The sequence below is a fragment of the Peromyscus leucopus genome, chromosome 8a (assembly GCF_004664715.2).
Source record: "Peromyscus leucopus breed LL Stock chromosome 8a, UCI_PerLeu_2.1, whole genome shotgun sequence".
NCBI classification, from domain to species: Eukaryota; Metazoa; Chordata; class Mammalia; order Rodentia; family Cricetidae; genus Peromyscus; species Peromyscus leucopus.
Window position 1 is genome coordinate 8,853,557 of NC_051085.1, and position 19,084 is coordinate 8,872,640.

The 19,084-nt window shown below is 48.5% G+C and overlaps 1 protein-coding gene, 1 long non-coding RNA gene and 1 other non-coding gene across 4 annotated transcripts; 2 read left to right on the forward strand and 1 right to left on the reverse strand.

The window, feature by feature from the left end:
• Positions 1-1,310: 1,310 nt before the first annotated feature.
• Positions 1,311-1,524, reverse strand: LOC114687030. The gene has a single exon (XR_003733640.1). It is a non-coding gene; the product is annotated as a small nucleolar RNA U3 (small nucleolar RNA).
• An 807-nt stretch (positions 1,525-2,331) lies between these two features.
• Positions 2,332-11,266, forward strand: Gtf3c6 (general transcription factor IIIC subunit 6). Of its 2 annotated transcripts, none has more exons than XM_037200362.1 (6): positions 2,332-2,470; positions 2,810-2,890; positions 5,177-5,240; positions 5,332-5,376; positions 8,666-8,779; positions 10,806-11,266. In XM_037200362.1, exons 1-6 carry the CDS (start codon positions 2,378-2,380, stop codon positions 11,108-11,110), a joined length of 702 nt encoding a protein of 233 aa, XP_037056257.1. In that variant the 5' UTR covers positions 2,332-2,377; the 3' UTR covers positions 11,111-11,266. The 2 variants fall into 2 exon arrangements, with proteins under 2 accessions (XP_037056257.1, XP_028717573.1); XM_028861740.2 differs by having other exon boundaries at positions 2,334-2,470; positions 10,809-11,266.
• A 405-nt stretch (positions 11,267-11,671) lies between these two features.
• On the forward strand, positions 11,672-18,508 carry LOC119086838. Its single transcript, XR_005090204.1, has 2 exons — positions 11,672-11,712; positions 18,200-18,508. It is a non-coding gene; the product is annotated as an uncharacterized LOC119086838 (long non-coding RNA).
• The last annotated feature ends 576 nt before the right edge of the window (positions 18,509-19,084 follow it).

A 19,084-nucleotide genomic window follows, 5' to 3' on the forward strand; every position in this document is an offset into this window, starting at 1 on the left:
TGCACAGAGATCCATCCACCTTCTCTTTTGTCCCAAGTGCTGGTATTAAAGGCTGATGCCACCATACCCAGCCATTTTTATTTTAATGTGTGCTGGACAGACCTATACAGGCAAAACACCAATACACATGTAAGTAATAAAACGAAAATAAATTGAATTTACTTTCACGACTATTATTACTCTCTTGCAAGCTGGAATACTTAGCACGATCTCAGTGTTTAGTTCTACATGGCGGCTGGCGAATGGCTCTTTGCTATTGTGATCTAATGGAGTAGGATCCCAATTCGGTTACTTAGACCAGAGCATCAGTAACTGGGACCTTGGTAGAATTGTTCACTTGCTACCTGGTGAAGCCTTCCAGCTCACTGTGATGCAGCTGACATTTGAAGATGTCTTGCTTATCCAGCACTTAGTAGTCGCCCCGCCGCCCCGCCCCGCCCCATTGGCGGTTGGACCAAGGGTTTCCCAAGGTGCCAGGCGAACGCTCTACTGAGTTACATTCCCAGTCTTGCACTTGGTTTTCTCATCCAAGGAAGGTACACGTTTAAAACAAACAAAAACGTATTGTCCCTGAATAGAAAACTCTTATGTAGGTGCAAAATGTTCATTTCTGAAACAAGACTTTAACCCTAAAGGCTCCTTTTACTAGAATTCTGCTATGAAGTACATTTTTCATAATGGACTTTTAAGGGCAAGAAGGAGCAGATCGTTAAATCACTTGTCGCCCCCGTGTGGCAGGTTTATTAACATCGCGCCCAGTATCGTATTTAAAAATACAGAAATCGTATTCTGTATTCTAATTACTTTTATTTACTAAAATTCAGATTAATAGCCCCTGCTCACAAATCTTTCTCCCCAAATAACTTCAACTATTTTTGCAAAAGACCCGGTGTATTCGACACATAGCTCTTTAATAGAAAAGTTTCTTTCCGTTTTATTTTTGTCCACTAAAAATAAAGTTTTATCTCTTGAAAAAAGCCGTAGTGCCGGAAGCAGAGGCAGACGGACCTCTGAGTTCAAGACCAGCTCCAGAAGAAGATGCAGGACAGGCAGCAAAACTATACAGAGAAACCCTGTCTCGAAAAACCCAAAGAAGAAAAGAAAAAAAAAAAATAACAGAAGATTCCACAAAAATAAGACAAAACCAGGAAGTCAGATGGAAAATAGGCAGCAGGTGGGGTATAGCAATATGAACATGGGAAAAGCAACCTGAAGAATTGTACTAGAAGAACTTAGCAGTACTTAGCCATCAAATGCTAGGAAGGCCAGGTAAGTAAAAATCGCCTAGTTTTTAACAGAGAATAAAAGAAACCACTCAGACTGCATTCTCCCCCTCTCACTCTCCCGAGGGAGAGAAGAACGATCATCAATGGCAAGTAGCAGTTGCAGAAAGCAACACTAAGAGCCGGCTTCACGCTCAGGGGAGAATGCTCCGTCTCCTCCTCGTGGTTTCGGGTGCTCTACACAGTCAGAGAAACTTCTCTAGTAACGAACTATAGAAATGATCCCTGAAAGTATAGTCTTAAAGTTCCAGCAGGCGACCGCCGCCGAGTCACAGCCGACAGCCCATGTTACAGTAATGGTGACTTTACCTTCCTCTCGCTCTCCCCTCCCCGTAAATATTCTCTTCTAAACAATAACGCGCAAATGCATTTTCAAAGTGAAGTTTGTATGTTACTTTGAAACAAATCATTTTTAAATATTATGAATTGCAAAAGAATTCAGCTTTCCGTTCTTAATTTGCATATTACGGATAACAGCCAATCACGTTAGTGTCTTCTGGCGCGCACTCAAAACTGCTTCCGGTTCAGTTTAAAGATAAAGTGTGTGCGGCGTGTCAGGTTGCATTTTGTTGTTTGAGATTGGTGTTGCTCGTCCGGAATCCACCCCGCCCCAGTCTCCCCAGTAACATTCGGTAACTCGGTGCTGCATTTATCAAGCATACACCTGATTCTGTGTAGCCAGCCTGGCCCTGGATTTGCATTAATAATCCTGCTTCAGCCTCCTTTGCTGCTGGGATGACAGGTGTAGGCAGCCATTCCATTTGGCTCGAACTGGTTTTCTTGTCTTAAATGAAGCACGCAATATATATGTGAGGTTTGGTTTCTAAGATCCAGAGTTTCAGGCAGCTGAAATGACCTTTCAGGCTCTATGAGCCTCGTTCTCCAAAGGGGGTTAAAAAAGAAAAAAAAAAATCTAAAATTCCCCAAGCTCGAAAGCTCCAAGTGCGTTGAATCTTCACGTGGCTCTCCTGCGGAAGCCTGGCGCCGCCATCTTGCTTTCTGGCGAGGCGTGTGTGCGTCGTGAGCGGCAACAGCCGGATGCGGGACGCCGCGGCCCGTATCCAAGATGGCGGCCGCGGGGGGCGTGGCCAGCGATGGAGTCTCCGAGTGCGCGGGCTGTGGCGGCTGCGATGGAGCCCAGTTGGGAGGGCGAGGAAGAGGAGGAGGAGGAAGAGGAGATAGAGGAGGTTGGAAGCGTGGGTCGAGGGCCTGCGGCGTTGGCGGTCATAGCTGTGCCAGCCCCGGGTGGGGAAGGGAGTGTGGGGCGCGCACGGCGAGAGGGAGGCCCGGAGACAGCCCACGGGCTTGCAGACCCCGGGGCCCGGGGGAGGGCTGACCCCGGGTCTAGTCTCCCTCTCCAGAAGGAGTAGAGGGGTCTGGGCCGTGCTGCGGGTACGCTGCGCCCACCAGAAACCAGATCCCGTTTGCACGAAGGTGGCCTCGTTGAATTGGGATTGGGGGCATTTCCGTCTGTCGTCCCGTGCTCACTGGCCGTGCACCGCGTTAACTTTCCTTTCTCCCACCAGGAGCAGTTTGTTCTGGTGGAATTGTCAGGGATTATTGATTCAGACTTTCTCTCCAAATGTGAAAACAAGTGCAAGATTTTGGTGAGTCTTAGGATTTGGGGAATGTTGTATATTTTCTTTCTTTTGAGTTTAGAGAATGTTGTAGATTTTTCTCTTCCTTCCTCTCTGTCTCTCTCTCTCTCCTCTCTGTCTCTCTCTCCCTTCTTTTTTTTTTTTTTTTCTTTTTTTGAGACAGGGTTTCTCTGTGTGTAGCTGCCCTAGAAGTTGCTCTGTAGACCAGGCTTGCCTCTAACTCAGAAATCCGCCTGCCTCTGTGTCCTGAGTGCTGGGTATAAAGGCGTGCGCCCCCACCCCCACCTCCCCAGCGTTTTTCTTAAAGTTAAAACAAGAATGAAAGTGTTACACTTGTCCACAAAGATAATTATTCTCATTCCACCTTACAAAGCTTAAGGATCATTCCCGAACAGGGTAGGGGGCTGGAGAGATGGCTTAGTGGTTAAGGGCATTGATTGCCTGTTCACAACCATCCATAATGAGATCTGGTGCCCTCTTCAGGCCTGCAGGCATACACTCAGGCAGAACACTATATACATGATTGAATAAATCTTCAAAAACAAAAGAACAGGGAGTAAAGAATGATTCATTGCCTGAATGTGTGGTTGTGGTTGGAGAGAAAGAAAAGAGCAAAAGACAGTGTCTTGTATGGAACTTTTGGGGCAGTTTTAGGACAAAAGCCTTATCCAGTGCTGTGCCTAAGCGGAGCCTGTCTTTCTAGTAGGCCCAGTCTCAGTTGGTACCACAGTCGAGTACTAGCCTGGACCCAGACTCTGGTCTAAGTGTGGACATGTGTGCAGCGTTGCCCAGCACCCACATTACCCGCTGCACTCAAGGTTCTGCACATCACTACAGGCATGCCTTTGGTGTATCTCGGTTGCTCACACCTATGCCTCACTTATCAGACTACAAGAAACAGCATTAAAGTAGGCTGTCTTGGTGCACTCTGGGATGCCAGCACTGGAGAGCCGAAGGCACGCAGATCAGAAGATCACTGTCATCCTTAATGACAAAGCACATTCTAGGCCAGCTGAGCTACTGGAAGCCCTGTCTTTAAAAAACCTAAGAAGCTAGGCAGTGGTGGTACACGCCTTTAGTTCCAGCCCTAGGGAGGCAGAGGCAGGCAGATCTCTGTGAGTTCGAGGCCAGCCTGGTCTACAGAGTGAGTTCCAGGACAGCCAGGACTACACAGAAAAACTGTGTCTCAAAAAACCAATAAAAGCGCTCAGTGGTAGAGCGCTTGCCTAGCAAGTACAAGGCCCTGGGTTTGGTCCTCAGCTCTGAAGGAAAAAACAACAACAACAACAAAAACCCAATAAAATAGGGCTAGAGAGATAGCTCAGCGGTTAAGAACACTGGCTTCTCTTCCAGAGATCCTGAGTTCAATTCCCAGCAGCCACATGGTGGTTCACAACCATCTGTAATGAGATCTGGTGCCCTCTTCTTACCTGCAGGCAGAATGTTGTGTAAATAATAAACAAATGAAAAAAAAACAATAAAATAAAATAAACCTTCAAAAAAAGGTAAGAAAACCAGATTTGTCACATGCCTTAGTCTCAGCCCTTGAGAGGCAGAGGCAGGTGGACCTGTCTCAAAAAAAACAAAAAAACAAACAAACAAGAAAAAAAGGAAGAAAAATAGAAGGTGTGTAATAATTGTGTACACAACAGGTTTCATTCTGATAATCTTATCCATGCACATAATATAATTGATCATGTTCATCCTTCTCCCCCCTGCCTGCCTTTTCCCCAGTAATTCTTGACAAGGGCTGATGTAATCGAGGATGGCCTCAGCTAAGGCTGTTCTTGAACTCGTGATTCTCAACTACTTCTACCTTTGAGTGCTGGGATTACAGGTGTGTGCCACCATCCATACCTGGCATTGCTTTTTCTTTTGTCTTCCCTTTTTTTTCTTTAACTTACATTTATTTTATTTACTTTTGTGTGTGACTGTATTCATGCCATGGTGTTCCTGTGGAGGTCAGAGGACAGCTTGCAGAAGGCAGTTCTGTACTTCAACCCTGTGGGTTCCGGGGATTGAACTCAGGTCTTCAGGTCTGACAGCAAGCGCTCCTACCTGCTGAGTGACCCTGATGGCCCTTGAGGGCTTTTTTTTTTTTTTTTTTTTTTTTTTTGATTTTTCAAGACAGGGCTTCTCAGTGAAACAGTCCTGGTTGTCCTGGATCTCAGTCTGTCTCACAGAGATCTCCTGTCTCTGCCTCCTGAGTGCTGGGATTAAAGGCCTGTGCCACCACCGCCCGGCTCCAGGGGCCTTCTCTAATGATGGTGTTTTATGCCCTTTAATCTGTTGTAGGGAATTGACACCGAGCGGCCCATCCTGCAAATAGACAGCTATGTGTTTGCTGGAGAATATGAAGGTAGGAATGCCAGATGCACAAGCTCCTTTTTCAGATGGCTTTCAGAGTATTTCTGCTGTCTTTCCTAATTTGCCTTCATCTTTTCCTGCAGATACTCTTGGGACCTGTGTTATATTTGAAGAAGGTGTTGAACGTAGTAAGTCATTGCTATGCTAGACGAACTTTTTCTACAGATCGTTTCAAATATACTATGTGTTTTGCTTTTTGTTTTTTATTTTGTTTATTGTTGCTTACTATCAGGTCAGCTGTAGCTCAGGCTGGCTTTGAACTCAGAATCCTCATGCCTCCTTAGTGCTGGAATAACAGCCACGGTACACTACTATGCCTAGCTTCAGATATACAATATATAGTAAATGTAGGGGGCTGGAGAGATGGCTCAGCAGTTAAAAACCTGTGCTGTTCTTGCGGAGGACCAGAATTCAGTTCACCATGTTGGGTGCTTCACAGGTGCCTGTAACGCCAGCTCCGAGGGACTGGCCTCGAGAGCACTTCCCACATATAGACAGGGACACATCCACATTAAAAAAAATTCTTTTTTTTTGTTTCCTATTTCTACCTTGAACATTTTATTTTGACAAAATTTACCGATTCTTAAATTCACAAACTTTGACTTACATAAAAAGCAAAAGACAAACATCACGTTCCAATATTTCAGGTGTGAATAAACTAGTACCACAGTAGCTGCATTTTTGCATGCCATAAAAGCCAACTGACATTCATAGTTACAAGTGTACCTGGAGAACACATGAACAAACTGCTATTTAAACTACACAGTCTCTTGTTAATAGATGTCTGTATTTAATGTATTGGCACTATTGGGAGATACAACTTCATGACTGTCAAATTATACAAATCATTTTTTCTACTCTTTTTTTCTTCTTTCTTTGAGACAGGGTTTCTCTGTGTAGTTTTGGTGCCTGTCCTGGAACTCACTCTGTAGACCAGGCTGGCCTCGAACTCACAGAGATCGGCCTGGCTCTGCCTCCCGAGTGCTGGGATTAAAGGCGTGAGCCACCACCGCCCGGCTTTTTCTGCTCTTGATTTGGAAATTGAAAAGTAAGAGGAATGGAGTTAAGTAGCTTGAAATGTTACTCTTACCGTACAAAGTGCATTATGACAAGGAATGCTAGGAGTTTCCTCTTTTTTGTTTTTAAAAATTGAGTTTATTAATTTTGCATTTGTGTATACGCATGTGAGTACGGGATTGCATATACCATGGCACACATGTGGAGGTCACAGGACAACTTTCAGGAGTTAGCTCTCTCCTTCCACCGTGGGTTCTAGGGTCAAACTCAGTTCTTCAGGTTTGTAAGACAATCACTTTTATCTGCCTCGCTGTCTGGCCAGCCCAGGCACGACTCAATTTAAATGTTTTATCAGAGTTTTAAACCTTTAGTGTAAAGAGAAAGTTAAATGATGTATTTACTTGGTATCTAAAAATGTAGAAAATTATAGGTTTTATTCAATTAATTCTTTAAAAAATACATTATGTGTAAAAAATAATGAAATTGAATATCTCAGGCTGGGCATACCTTAATCTAGCACTCGAAAGGCAGAGGCTTGGGGATGTCTGTGAATTCGAGGCCAGCCTGGTTTAACATAGTGGATTCAGGTCAGCCAGCATTATGGCGAGACAGACTCTGTCTCAAAAAACTGATAACAAGGATAAACAATACCTCCGTCTGGCGAGGTGGCTCCGCGGGTACAGGTGCCTGCTGCCAGGCCTGACGACATGAGGGGGGAGGAGAAGACTAACTCTCTCTCGCAAGTTGTCCTCTGACCTCCACACGTGTGCGGTGGCACACTCCTGTGCACATACCAACACATAAAACATGTAATTAAAGAACACAAAAATGGCTATCAGGTACCCATTTGTCATTTGACATGGACTCTAAAGTATGACAGAAACTGCATCTGGTGGCCCAGGCTTGTGATCCCAGCTATTCAGGAGGCCAGGCCTGACTGAGCTACACAGTGAGAGTCTGCCTCAGAGTCAGAGGTAAAGCTTAATGGGGACGCGCTTGTGCAGCAGGTGGGGAGTCTGTGTTCCGTCTCCAGCACCCCACAAACATCCCCCAACATGTGAGCGAAGCCCCTCTGTGCTTAGTTCCTAGCTTACACCCCTTCCTCTGTCTCCAGAAATAATCACTGTTTTGGATTTGGTGTTTCGCTTTCCTGTACTTAGTTTTATATTACATACATGTGTATTTTCAACCTCGAGGCTGGGGTTTAGCTTTGTGGTAGATTCTTGCCTCGCCACATGAATTCAGTCCCTAATACCACAAAACAAAACAGAAACCAAAAAGTTTTTATAAATTGTAACATACCATATAAGATATTCTGTATTTTTTTATTTGGCTATATTTTGAAGTTTATACCTGATGATATATAGTGTGAGTTTATTTTCCTGTTGTATGGTATATCCATTCTTTATGTCTTTGTGTGGATAGGTAAAATGTCTCCAAACTTTGTATCTAGAACTAGATTGATGAGCTAGGAAAAGAGAGAGACTTAATAAGAGGTTGGAGTTGTGGCTTCCCTCTAGAACATTTACTTAGCATGTGTGAGGCCTTAGCCACAATTATACAACCTCCCCCTCCGAAAAAGAAATAATAAACATAAAAAGAGAGGTGGAGGAGAATAAAAATGGAATGTATGCTATCTTCAACTAAATGAGCAGCTGGAACCAGATGAAATTCTATGTTGGAGTATTAAAAATAGCGGGGCTTCAGATGGTTCAGGTAGATAGATGTCATGTTCTCTGTTGACGTGTAGCCAGAGCTCTCTCTCGCTTGGCAGAGCAGTGTGTGGAAGTTTCTGGTGTTTCCCATCTTTGGTCCAGGGGCTCATTCTCTCACCTGTGTGGGCCCACAGTCTTTTTTTTTTTTTTGAGCTGAGGATCGAACCCAGGGCCTTGTGCTTGCTAGGCAAGTGCTCTACCACTGAGCTAAATCCCCAACCCCTGGCCTACAGTCTTTTAAAGGTTGTCGTTCTAGACAGCAATATCACAGCGTTTTTTTTTTTTTTTCCCCACAGGCTTTTCTAATTGGGAACATCCCCGCTCAAGCCTCTAGCTTTAAGTAGGGCATTTGATTCTGGTCCTTCATCGAGTGATGGAATTGTAGACGTTGTCCTGCAGGCCAGCCCCTGACCCCTGTTTCCCATGTCAGGGCTTGAGTCTGCCTGCCTGTTGCTCTAGTCTCCTTGTTTTCGTGTGCCTGTCCTTACAGCTGTTGGTGTCTGGGTCCTTTGGTGCCTTCAGTGACAATGTTATCTGTCATTTCTCTGCGTGTGGGGCAGGAATCATGAATTACCGTATGACCTTCCTGTGCTGTTTCCATAGGAAGTAGTTGAGACCGACTCCCTCGTCATGAGTCCTTGGTCTGGTGGCGTGAAGCCTATAATAAGGTCATTTTATGTCTTAGTGGATCCGGAAGGGACCGACAGAACCGTGCTGAAGTACAAGTGCCACACAACGAAGAAACTCAGCATGACGAGGACTCTTCTGACAGAGAAGAAGGAAGGAGAAGAAAACATAGGTTTGTTGACTCCATTCTTTGAAGATGGGTCTCTTGGGCTGGGAGTGTGGCTAAGTGGTCAAGAGCGCTCGCCCAGCATTCGTGAGGCCCTTGGATCGATGCCTAGTACTACCTGGATGTGGTGGCTCCTGCTTGTAATCCCAGTGCATTGCGGGGTGGGGGAGGCAACTGAAGATCAGGAGTTCAAGGCCAGATTCAGCTACTTGGCAAGCGGAAGTAAGATCTGAGCTCAAACACTTTGTCTCGAAAATAAATAATGTCCTGAGTTTCATATACATACACACACAAAAAGAAAGCAGGTGATCTTGGTGTAGGTAGGCTTTGGCAGGGAGTGATACATTGCTATCAGGACACTCCTTGGACTTTTAGAGATCACTATATTAATAAGCCACAGTATAGTAAAATTGAGCACCGCACTGGGTGTGTGGCTCTTATGTACAACCCCGTCCTTGGGAGGCCAGGCCAGGCTCAGAGTTCTTCTTGCTTACTTGCCACAGACTCCCGTGGCTTTCTGATGTCTTCCCTGCCCCTCTGTTTAGGCTTCCCTCCCCCTCCCCTTTCTGCTTTCATGTCTTACATACAGTTTAACTGTGGGTCCCACATAGGAGGAAAAGCATGCAATGCATGTTGTTTTCATCCAGCTTATTTTGCTTAACAGTGAATTTTAGTTGCATCCATTTCCCTACATATGTTAATTTAATTCTAATTTATAGCTAAATAAATTACATTGTGTGTTATATATGTACCACTCTTTTTCTAGACAGGCTGTCTTCCCTCGTACAGCCCAGGCTGGGGGAATTTCTGACCCTTCTGTCAGCACCTCCCTAGCACTGGGGGGATTACAGTACACACTGCCTCTCCCTTCCGAGCTGCTGGGGGACGGCTCACTGGGCAGAGCTCAGTCCTCAGCACCCTGGCAGTGGCCGGTACCTTTAACCTCAGCACAGGGAGGTGGAGTCAGTCTGGCTGAATCAGCGAGTTCCAGGTTCACGGAGAGACCCCTTCTCACAAAATCAGGTGCAGAATGATTAAGAAAGACGTTGCATGTCTAGTTTTGGCCTTAAACACACATGCACATGTATGTATGCACACATATACCACATACCAAGAAATTAAAGTTTAAAACTTCTGAAGTTGTTATTGGCAGCAGGGGGTTGTGCAGATGTGGACCTCAGAGGATAACTCTGGGGGTGAGTTCGGCCATCCCACTGTGGGGCCTGGGGATCAAACTTAAGTCAAGCTTCCATGGCATGGGCTTTTCCCCACTGAGCTGTCTTGGAAGCTCCACAAATATTAAATAGATAGATCAATAAATAGATAGGCCTGACATCGTGGCCCTCGCCTTTAATCCCAGCATTCAAGAGACAGATCTTTGTGAGTTCGGGGCCAGACTGATCTGCATAATGAGGGCTACATAGTGAGACCCTGTCTCAAAAAATGAAGATAACATAAAATAAAATGATTTTAAAGGTGAAGATACTTGGGAATGAACTTGAGGCCAGGAAAGCTGTATCCTCCCTGTATTTGTTTATCCTGTTGATGGGTCTTTAGCATGGTTCCGTATCTTGGCTCTTGTGAATACTGCAGCCATAAACATAGATGTGCAAGTATCTCTGTGCTAGACGGACTTCACATCCTTCCCTTGTGTATCAAGGAATGGTACAGCTAGACCATACAGTGGTCCTCTTTTTTTGTTTTTGGTTTTTCGAGACAGGGTTTCTCTGTGTAGTTTGGGTGCCTGTCCTGGAGCTCACTCTATAGACCAGGCTGGCCTTGAACTCACAGAGATCCGCTTGGCTCTGCCTCCCGAGTGCTAGGATTAAAGGCGTGCGCCACCACCGCCCAGCGGTCCTTTTTTTTTAAATAAGACATTGTCATATTGATTTCTGTAGTGTTGTATAAATTTACGTCCCCACCAGCCCCTTGTAACAGTTATTCATCTGTACCATATCTGTTGGTTAAGAAGAAAATGTACTTACTGAAATTTCTGTTTCTTTCTTGTTTGTCCCGCTTACCTCCCGCCCAGTAGATGGCGTAGAGTGGCTGCAGATGAAGGATAATGATTTCTCCTACAGACCCAACATGATCTGCAGCTTTCTCCAGGAAAATGAAGATGAGGCTGGAGTGCCGGCCGCTGATAAGCCTGTGGAGGTGGAAGACCAAGAGACTCAGCTGCAAGGCGGCGCCGAGCAGACACAGGCAGAGCAGGAGGAGGTGCAGCGTTTGGAAGCAGGGGACCCTGGGCCTCCTGTAGATGCCCCTGCTGAGATGGAAAGTTCTGTTTTCATGGGAATTCAAGATGGAAATGTTTCTCAAAACAGCCAGTCATGAACTTTAAAAAACTACCGTGTAATTTTTTTTACCAGCGTGCAGTTGGCTCGCCATTTTCTTGTTACTGTTGGCTGTACACATATTTCCAGTTTCGTATTTAGCATACTAGAATTTTTTTTACTAGAATCACGCAGGAACAGGCAGAAATTCAATTTTTTTGTTGTTGTTGTTTTGTTTGTTTTTCGAGACAGGGTTTCTCTGTATAGCCTTGCGCCTTTCCCTGGAACTCGCTTTGGAGATCAGGCTGGCCTCGAACTCACAGAGATCCGCCTGCCTCTGTCTCCCGAGTGCTGGGATTAAAGGCATGCGCCACCACCGCTTGGCCCAGAAATTCAATTTTTAAAAATGTTACTTAAGGGGATGGAGAGATAGCTCCATAGTCAAGGGCACACTGGCTGCTCTTCCAGAGGACTTGAATTCAGTTCCCGGTGTGTATGTGGCAGTTCAGATCTGATGCCAGCGAGACATAGTGGGGTCTCAAAAGAAGCACATACATGCAGTGTGTGTGTGTGTGTGTGTGTGTGTGTGTGTGTGTGTGTGTGTGTGTGTAAAACTCATGTGGGTGTGAGCCACCTGATGTCAGTGTTGGGAACCAAACTCAGGTTGAAAGACCCCCAAGGGGAGATCTTCCTCCGGGAGAGACCCCAAACCCAAGGAGCACACCGAAACCACAGATCAGATGCAAACAGCAAGAGGGTTTATTAAATGCACAGGTACCTGGGGGCCAAGTCTCTTGGAGGACTTGCGCGCCTTCCCAGGGCAAAGGGGACTTTTTATGGGTTTCCAGGGGCAAAGGCGCGGCTACAGGAGCTAGAAGCATAGTTACAGGGTCCCGATTGGTTGCTTTACAGAAGGCCAGGGTGAACTTGGGTCGCATTCTTTAATTATCAGAAGTTTGATGTGTGGCTGACTCGTCCTTGCACAAAGTATAGTGGGTGTCTTTCCAGCCCAGCTGCTTATTCCTCAAGGCCAGGGGCCCGCCATAAAATATCCTCATTTAACCCAACTGTCTTTCTCCCAAGGCCGCTGACCACAATTATCTCCTCCCTAAGCCAGATGGCTGGCCACAGTTATCTCTCCCTCCCAAGGCCGGATGGCTAGTTAGTTACAGCTGTGAACTTCTGTCTTTCTGTTTCCTACAGAATGGCGTTTCTTAGGCTAAGTTATGGGGGCATTACTTCAGCCCAACACCCATATCCTCATAATGGAGTGGGGGTCTTTCATTCCCCCATTTTCTTTTGTACCAAATGGAATCTTTCATTTTTAAGATGGAGAATAAGGGGTCAGCTCCATCTCTGACTGTCTGAGTCTCTGATATTGCTGGGTCAGGATCAAAGCCTGGACAACAGAAACCCTATCCCTGATGAATTGCACCAATCTATTGAGGATGCATGGCCCGAACAATAAAACGAGCAGGAGGGTAATTAGGGGGCCCATAATGGTGGAGACAAGGGTCGTAAACCATGGTGACCTGTTGAACCATCCTTCAAACCATCCCTGATGAGACTCGAATAATTGTTGTCTTTGTTTTAATCTTTCTCTTAATTTAGCCATGTTGTCCCTGACTACCCCAGTATGGTCTGCGTAGAAGCAGCATTCTTCTTTGAGGGCAGCACATAAACCTCCCTCTTGTAGGAAGAGTATGTCCAGTCCTCTCCTATTTTGCAGCACTACTTCTGACAGGGATGTCAAGGATTTTTCTAACGCACTAACCGATTCCTCTAGGGCTTTGATGTCTGTATTCATGGCTACTTGGAGCTGTTTGAATTGGCCGGTCTCCATGTACATGAGCAGTGGCGAAGGCATATCTGCTGTCGGTATAAACCACGAGTCTCTTACCTTCCGCCATCCGGAGGGCCTGGGTCAGGGCGATCAGCTCTGCTCTTTGGGCCGATGTTCCAGGCGGCAGCGGTGAGGCCCAAACTACCTCTGATTCGGTGGTAACGGCTGCTCCGGCCCTCCGTTCCCCTTCTTGGTGGAAGCTGCTCCCATCCGTGAACCAGATAAAATCTGGGTTCGACAGCGGTTGATCTGTTAGGTCAGAGCGGGTGCCATGGGCCTCCGCCAGAATCTGGAGGCAATTGTGCTCCTCGGATGGGTCTGGCAAGGGCAGCAGGGTTGCGGGGTTGAGGGAGACAACTGGTCCGAACACCACTCGGTCTGTGTCTAACAACAGAGCCTGGTAGTGGGTCATCCTGGAATTTGAGAGCCATCTATCTGGGGGCTGCCGGACCAGAGCTTCCACCGCATGGGAGGATAACACAGTTAATGGCTGTCCCAAAGTCAGTTTCCCTGCATCCTTGAGCAAAACAGCAATGGCGGCTACCATGCGCAGACAGGGGGGCCATCCTGCAGCTACCGAGTCTAATTTCTTGGATAGATAAGCTACAGGTCTCTTCCATGGCCCCAGTCTCTGTACCAGTACTCCTTTTGCAAAGCCTGAGTTCTCGTCCACGAACAGTTCAAAAGGCTTGGTCAGATCTGGTAGGCCAAGAGCTGGTGACTCAAGCAAGGTGCTCTTAATTCGTTGAAAGGCCTGTTGTTGCTCCTCTCCCAGTGGAACATGGTTCCAGGCTTGGTGAGAGGATACAGGGGGGCAGCCATCTCAGCAAAACCTGGGATCCAGAGGCGACAGTAGCCGGCTGTACCTAGGAACTCCCGCACCTGGCGGGGGTTCCTTGGAGGGGTATGGAGAGTATGGCCTCTTTCCGTGCTCTCGTGAGCCATCTCTGCCCTCCCTCTAGGGCATAACCCAGGTAAATGACTTTATTTTGACAAATCTGAGCCTTCTTAGCCGAAGCCCGATAGCCCTTCTGTCCCAGTTTAGTCAAAAGGGCCCGAGTGCCTCTCAGACATTCAGCCTGGGTTCTGGCTGCTAGGAGGAGGTCGTCCACATATTGGAGCAAGATTAAGGCCGGGTGTTCAACCCGGAATTCAGCTAGGTCTGAGTGTAAGGCTTCATCAAAGAGAGTTGGGCTGTTTTTAAACCCCTGGGGAGCCGAGTCCAGGTCAACTGTCCTGAAAGTCCCATCTCTGGGTCTCTCCATTCAAAAGCGAACAGCAGTTGGCTCTGGGGGTGCAATCTCAGACAGAAGAAGGCATCCTTCAAGTCCAGTATCGTATACCAAACATGGGTTGGTGGAAGAGTGCTGAGGAGGTTGTAAGGGTTTGGCACCGTGGGGTGTATATCTTCAACCCGTTTATTAACCTCCCTCAGGTCTTGAACTGGTCTGTAATCCCCTGTCCCAGGTTTTTTTACAGGCAGGAGGGGGGTATTCCAAGGTGATCGGCAGGGCACAAGTACTCCCTGGTCCAAAAGCCTCCGGATGTGTGGTTTAATGCCCTCGTGGGCTTCCCGGACATAGGATACTGTCTGATTGAAACTGGAGTGGCGGAGGCTTTTAACTGAATAACAAGTGGGGGTTGGTCGTGAGCCAGCCCCAAGCCGCCAGTCTCTGCCCATGCCGAGGGAAATTCCCTCAACCAGTCCTGCATTTCTTGTAGTGGCCCCTTAGAGGGCTCAGATTCAAACAGGTGGTATTCCTCTTCCAGTTTTAGGGCTAGGACTTGTAGGGGGGTCCCTTTGGGTCCTGTAACGGTCGACCCCTTATCATCAAAATAGATCTGAGCCTTGAGCTTAGTCAATAGGTCTCGGCCCAATAATGGGTGAGGGCAGTCAGGTATATGCAAAAAAGAGTGGGTTACCTGTCCAGATGCCAGCTGAACCTTTCTCTCGGTGGTCCATCGATACCTCCTGCTACCTGTGGCCCCCTGGACCAAAGCTGTGCGGTCACTGAGAGAGCCTCCGGTATGGGTCAGGACTGAATGTTGAGCCCGGTGTCCACCAGGAAGGTCACTGGCTGCCCCCAATCTTGAGAGTTATCCTAGCTCAGGGGGGGGGCTCCTGGCCTTGACCTCCCTAATCCTCCAGATTGAGGAGGTCCGTGGCCCTTGACTTAGGTCTCCGAGACCCTTGAGCTTGCTTCTTTGGGCATTCACGAGCCAATGTCCTCTCTTTTTACAGTAAGCACACTGGTCTTTGTCAAGCGATGTCCTTCTTCGATCTTTTGTCCTAACTCCCTCACTGATCTGTCCCTGAGACACTACAGTGGCCAGGACTTTAGTTATTTCCCTATGACGCTTTTTATCTCTCTCTTCCTGTCTCTGCATAACCTCTCCTCCCGCTCTTCGGAGTTTCTCTCTTATTAAACACTTTTTCTGCCTCTCTCAATAAATCTGACAAGCTGAGTGAATGCAATCCTTCCAGTCTCTGTAACTTGGCCTTATATCTGGACTTGACTGATATATGAAAGACAGGATGACACCCGGTGCCTGTCCTGGATCTTCCGGATCGTACGGGGTATACATCCTATATGCCTCTCTAAGCCTTTCTAAGAACGCTGCCGGCGTTTCTTCCTTTCCCTGGGTCACATTCCTAACCTGGGCCAGATTGGTAGGACGTCTAGCCGCCCCTCGGAGACCCGCCAAGAGCAACTGGCGATAGAGACGTAGGTGCTCCTACCTTCCGGGGTCGCGAAGTCCCAGTTCGGGCGGTGAGGGGAAAGGCTGCGTCAATGATATTAGGCAATTGGTGGGTCTTCCATCGTCTCCTGGAACCTGCTTCCGAGCCTCCAGGAAGACCCGCTGTTTTTTCCTCCACCGTCAGGAGTGTCTGCAGTAACTGCTGACAATCTTCCCAAGTGGGCTTGTGGGTCACTAAAATGGACTCAATCAGGTTAGTCAAGGCAACAGGGTCCTTAGAGAAAGGAGGGTTATGTTGTTTCCAGTTGTAGAGGTCAGAGGCTGAGAATGGCCAGTATTGGAGCTGGTGATTAGGACCTTCCCTAAGGGGAAAGGCTCTGGACTCCTTGGCTGGCTCGTCGCGCTTTCCTCGTAGGCGACCGGCAATTGGGGAGGGAGCTGGAGTCTCATCTTCTCTCTCTCTCCTTAGAGGCTGTTCAGGCGCCTCCGCGGGGGCAGTCGGTCCCTCTGGTGCATTGTAGGGCCGCTGGTCCTCCGGCACCCGATTCCCTGGGTATGGTGGTGGGTCCTCTGTCAGGAGGTCAATAAGAGGTGAATTGGGGTCTGGGGGAGGACAGGAACCTTAGGGGAATCCTTTCGTGGGAGAACAGGGTAAAGGAGGAGGTAGGAGGGGCGGGAGGGAGCGGTGGTTTGGCGCTCGCGGGTGGCGCCGTCCCTCCCAAGCCCCCCTCTCCAAACCGGGCCTCCCCAGCCGTCCCTAAGCTGGTCCCAGCACAGTGCCATAGTGGAGGAAGTGCGCTCGGCAGTGGCCCTTCGCCGGCCGGGGAGCCGTCCCCGCCGATCCCGTCCCGGGGCCCGCCTGAGCACCCGTGCCATATCCTGCGGCCGCCTGCGCATCCGCTTGCGCGTTTCCATATCCCGCACCCGCCTGCGCGCCCGCCTGCGCGCCCGCCTGTGCACCCGCCGCCTGTGCACCCGCTTGCGCGTTCCCACATCCCCCGCCCGCCGCCTGCGCGCCCGCTTGCATGTTCCCACATCCCCCGCCCGCCGCCTGCGCGCCCGCTTGCGCCGGAGCGGCGGGCCGCGGGGAGAGGAAAAGACTTGCTGGTGTGGGTTTGGGAGGAACAGGGAGTGGGAGGGATCCGCCGATCTGGCTTCCTCGGCCCCGAGATTCGGCGAGCGCTGCTGCTGCTGCCGGGGGGCTAGGGGGAAGAGAAACGGCTTAACCCATGGGGAGGTTCTGTTGTCAGGAGTCTCCACATGGCAATGTATGGGACCTGGTCCGGGTGGCCATGGGGACTCGGAGCGAAAACTTTTCCCTCTACCTGTGAAATAAGACTGAGGTTAAAGGTTCCCTCGCGAGGCCATCCTACATCCATTCTGACCCAATCGGCCTCGCAAAGAGTGATCCATTTCTTCTTCTTGATTACGACCCCCTCGTTGTTGGCTCGTGTCTTCACGTCTGACCAGTGGTCAAGCGTGAGGCTCAAGGGGGTGGTGACAGTCTGTCCCATGGCTGTTTCTAGGAGGAGAACGGTTAAACAGAAAACAAGGAACGACAGACCAATACAAATAAGACTAACACGCGCTGCGCGGCTTCGGTTCCAAACCGAAAGCAAAACCTCAGAAGGAGACTGCGGGGGTCCAGCCCCCTCTTCTCCAACCAACACAACGTATCCCTCTGATACGTGATTGGCCCAAAAAACCGTGCCCCTGTGGGGACTTCAGACCGTGCCCCCGGGGGGTCTCAGACCGTGGAACGTCTTCCAGGTTCGCAGTGGCGGAGTCTGGGCCCGTCAGCCCCTCCCGATCCACTGACTCAGACAGATTATCAGGCGCGCAAACAGACAACGTTCAACATTCAGACAAACAGACAACACTCAGACAGGACAGGGATGACATAAACCAAGGCCGGCTGGCTTACCTCCTGATGGTGGGTCGGTGGTCCCAGGGAGGGGTCTCAATCCCCGTACGGGCCACCAAATGAAAGACCCCCAAGGGGAGATCTTCCTCCGGGAGAGACCCCAAACCCAAGGAGCACACCGAAACCACAGATCAGATGCAAACAGCAAGAGGGTTTATTAAATGCACAGGTACCTGGGGGCCAAGTCTCTTGGAGGACTTGCGCGCCTTCCCAGGGCAAAGGGGACTTTTTATGGGTTTCCAGGGGCAAAGGCGCGGCTACAGGAGCTAGAAGCATAGTTACAGGGTCCCGATTGGTTGCTTTACAGAAGGCCAGGGTGAACTTGGGTCGCATTCTTTAATTATCAGAAGTTTGATGTGTGGCTGACTCGTCCTTGCACAAAGTATAGTGGGTGTCTTTCCAGCCCAGCTGCTTATTCCTCAAGGCCAGGGGCCCGCCATAAAATATCCTCATTTAACCCAACTGTCTTTCTCCCAAGGCCGCTGACCACAATTATCTCCTCCCTAAGCCAGATGGCTGGCCACAGTTATCTCTCCCTCCCAAGGCCGGATGGCTAGTTAGTTACAGCTGTGAACTTCTGTCTTTCTGTTTCCTACAGAATGGCGTTTCTTAGGCTAAGTTATGGGGGGCATTACTTCAGCCCAACACCCCATATCCTCATAATGGAGTGGGGGTCTTTCAAGGTTCTCTGGGAGAGCAACAAGCACTCTTAATTGCTGGCCTCAGATTGCCAGGCTTGGCAAGAAGCACCTATACTCACTGAGCCATCTCTTCAGCCCAGCCATGGTTATTTTTAAATTTCATATTACACTCTCAGTAATTCTCACTTTTTACAAAATTATATATCATAGTTGGCAGCCAATGGATGATATGAAAGGATAGAAAATCTTTTTGAGCTGAGTAGTGGTGGAGTACCACCTTTAGATAAATTTGTTGCAATTCTGTGGGTTTGGTCGGTTTTGGCACCAACAATATAAGTATTGTAACTCTGGTGAAAGGTGTCCTGACTACTTGGGGAGTCAGGCAACAACTTGAGCTGCTCAGGACAGCTCTGACAACTGGAGCTGCAGAGACAGCTCAGCCCTGGAAGGGAAGTTTTTCAGACTGCTTGGGAGTCAGACCTGGAACTGCTTCAGCAGGGAAGGGTATCCTGACTGTTCAGGAGTCAGGCTATACCTGGTGTGGTGGGGGATGGTCTCCCTGCAGGATATAGCAATCCTGCTCCTCTCCTGGAGAGCCACTACAGCTGAGCTTTGCTCCGCCCCCTCTTGACGGGGCTTCCTAGCAGAGCTCTGCTTCTCTGGCCTAAGATGTTGCTTCTTTTGCTTCACTCTGCAAAAGGGGAAACCCCTGCAGAAATGTAGCAATCTCCACTGGCTTGGAGAAAAGTGTTACTTTTTCAGTTCTCTCTTGCTCTGTCCACTGAGGGACGTCACAGCAAGGATCTTCTCTATGCTGGTGAATGAAGATCTTCACATCCAAAACTCTAAAGAAAGAGATTAACTTGGGAAGGAGGAGTCCAGGAGAGTAGCTGCCTCTACCAGGGTGGAGAGAATAGCTCTCAACTG

What these genes read in the sequence shown, in the direction of transcription:
- Gtf3c6 (XM_037200362.1), top strand. Translation starts at nt 2,378, where the DNA reads ATGGAGTCTCCGAGTGCGCGGGCTGTGGCGGCTGCGATGGAGCCCAGT. An exon ending in AGGAAGAGGAGATAGAGGAG is followed by an intron (nt 2,471 to 2,809) that starts GTTGGAAGCGTG and finishes TTCTCCCACCAG; the next exon opens with GAGCAGTTTGTTCTGGTGGA. An exon ending in AAAACAAGTGCAAGATTTTG is followed by an intron (nt 2,891 to 5,176) that starts GTGAGTCTTAGG and finishes AATCTGTTGTAG; the next exon opens with GGAATTGACACCGAGCGGCC.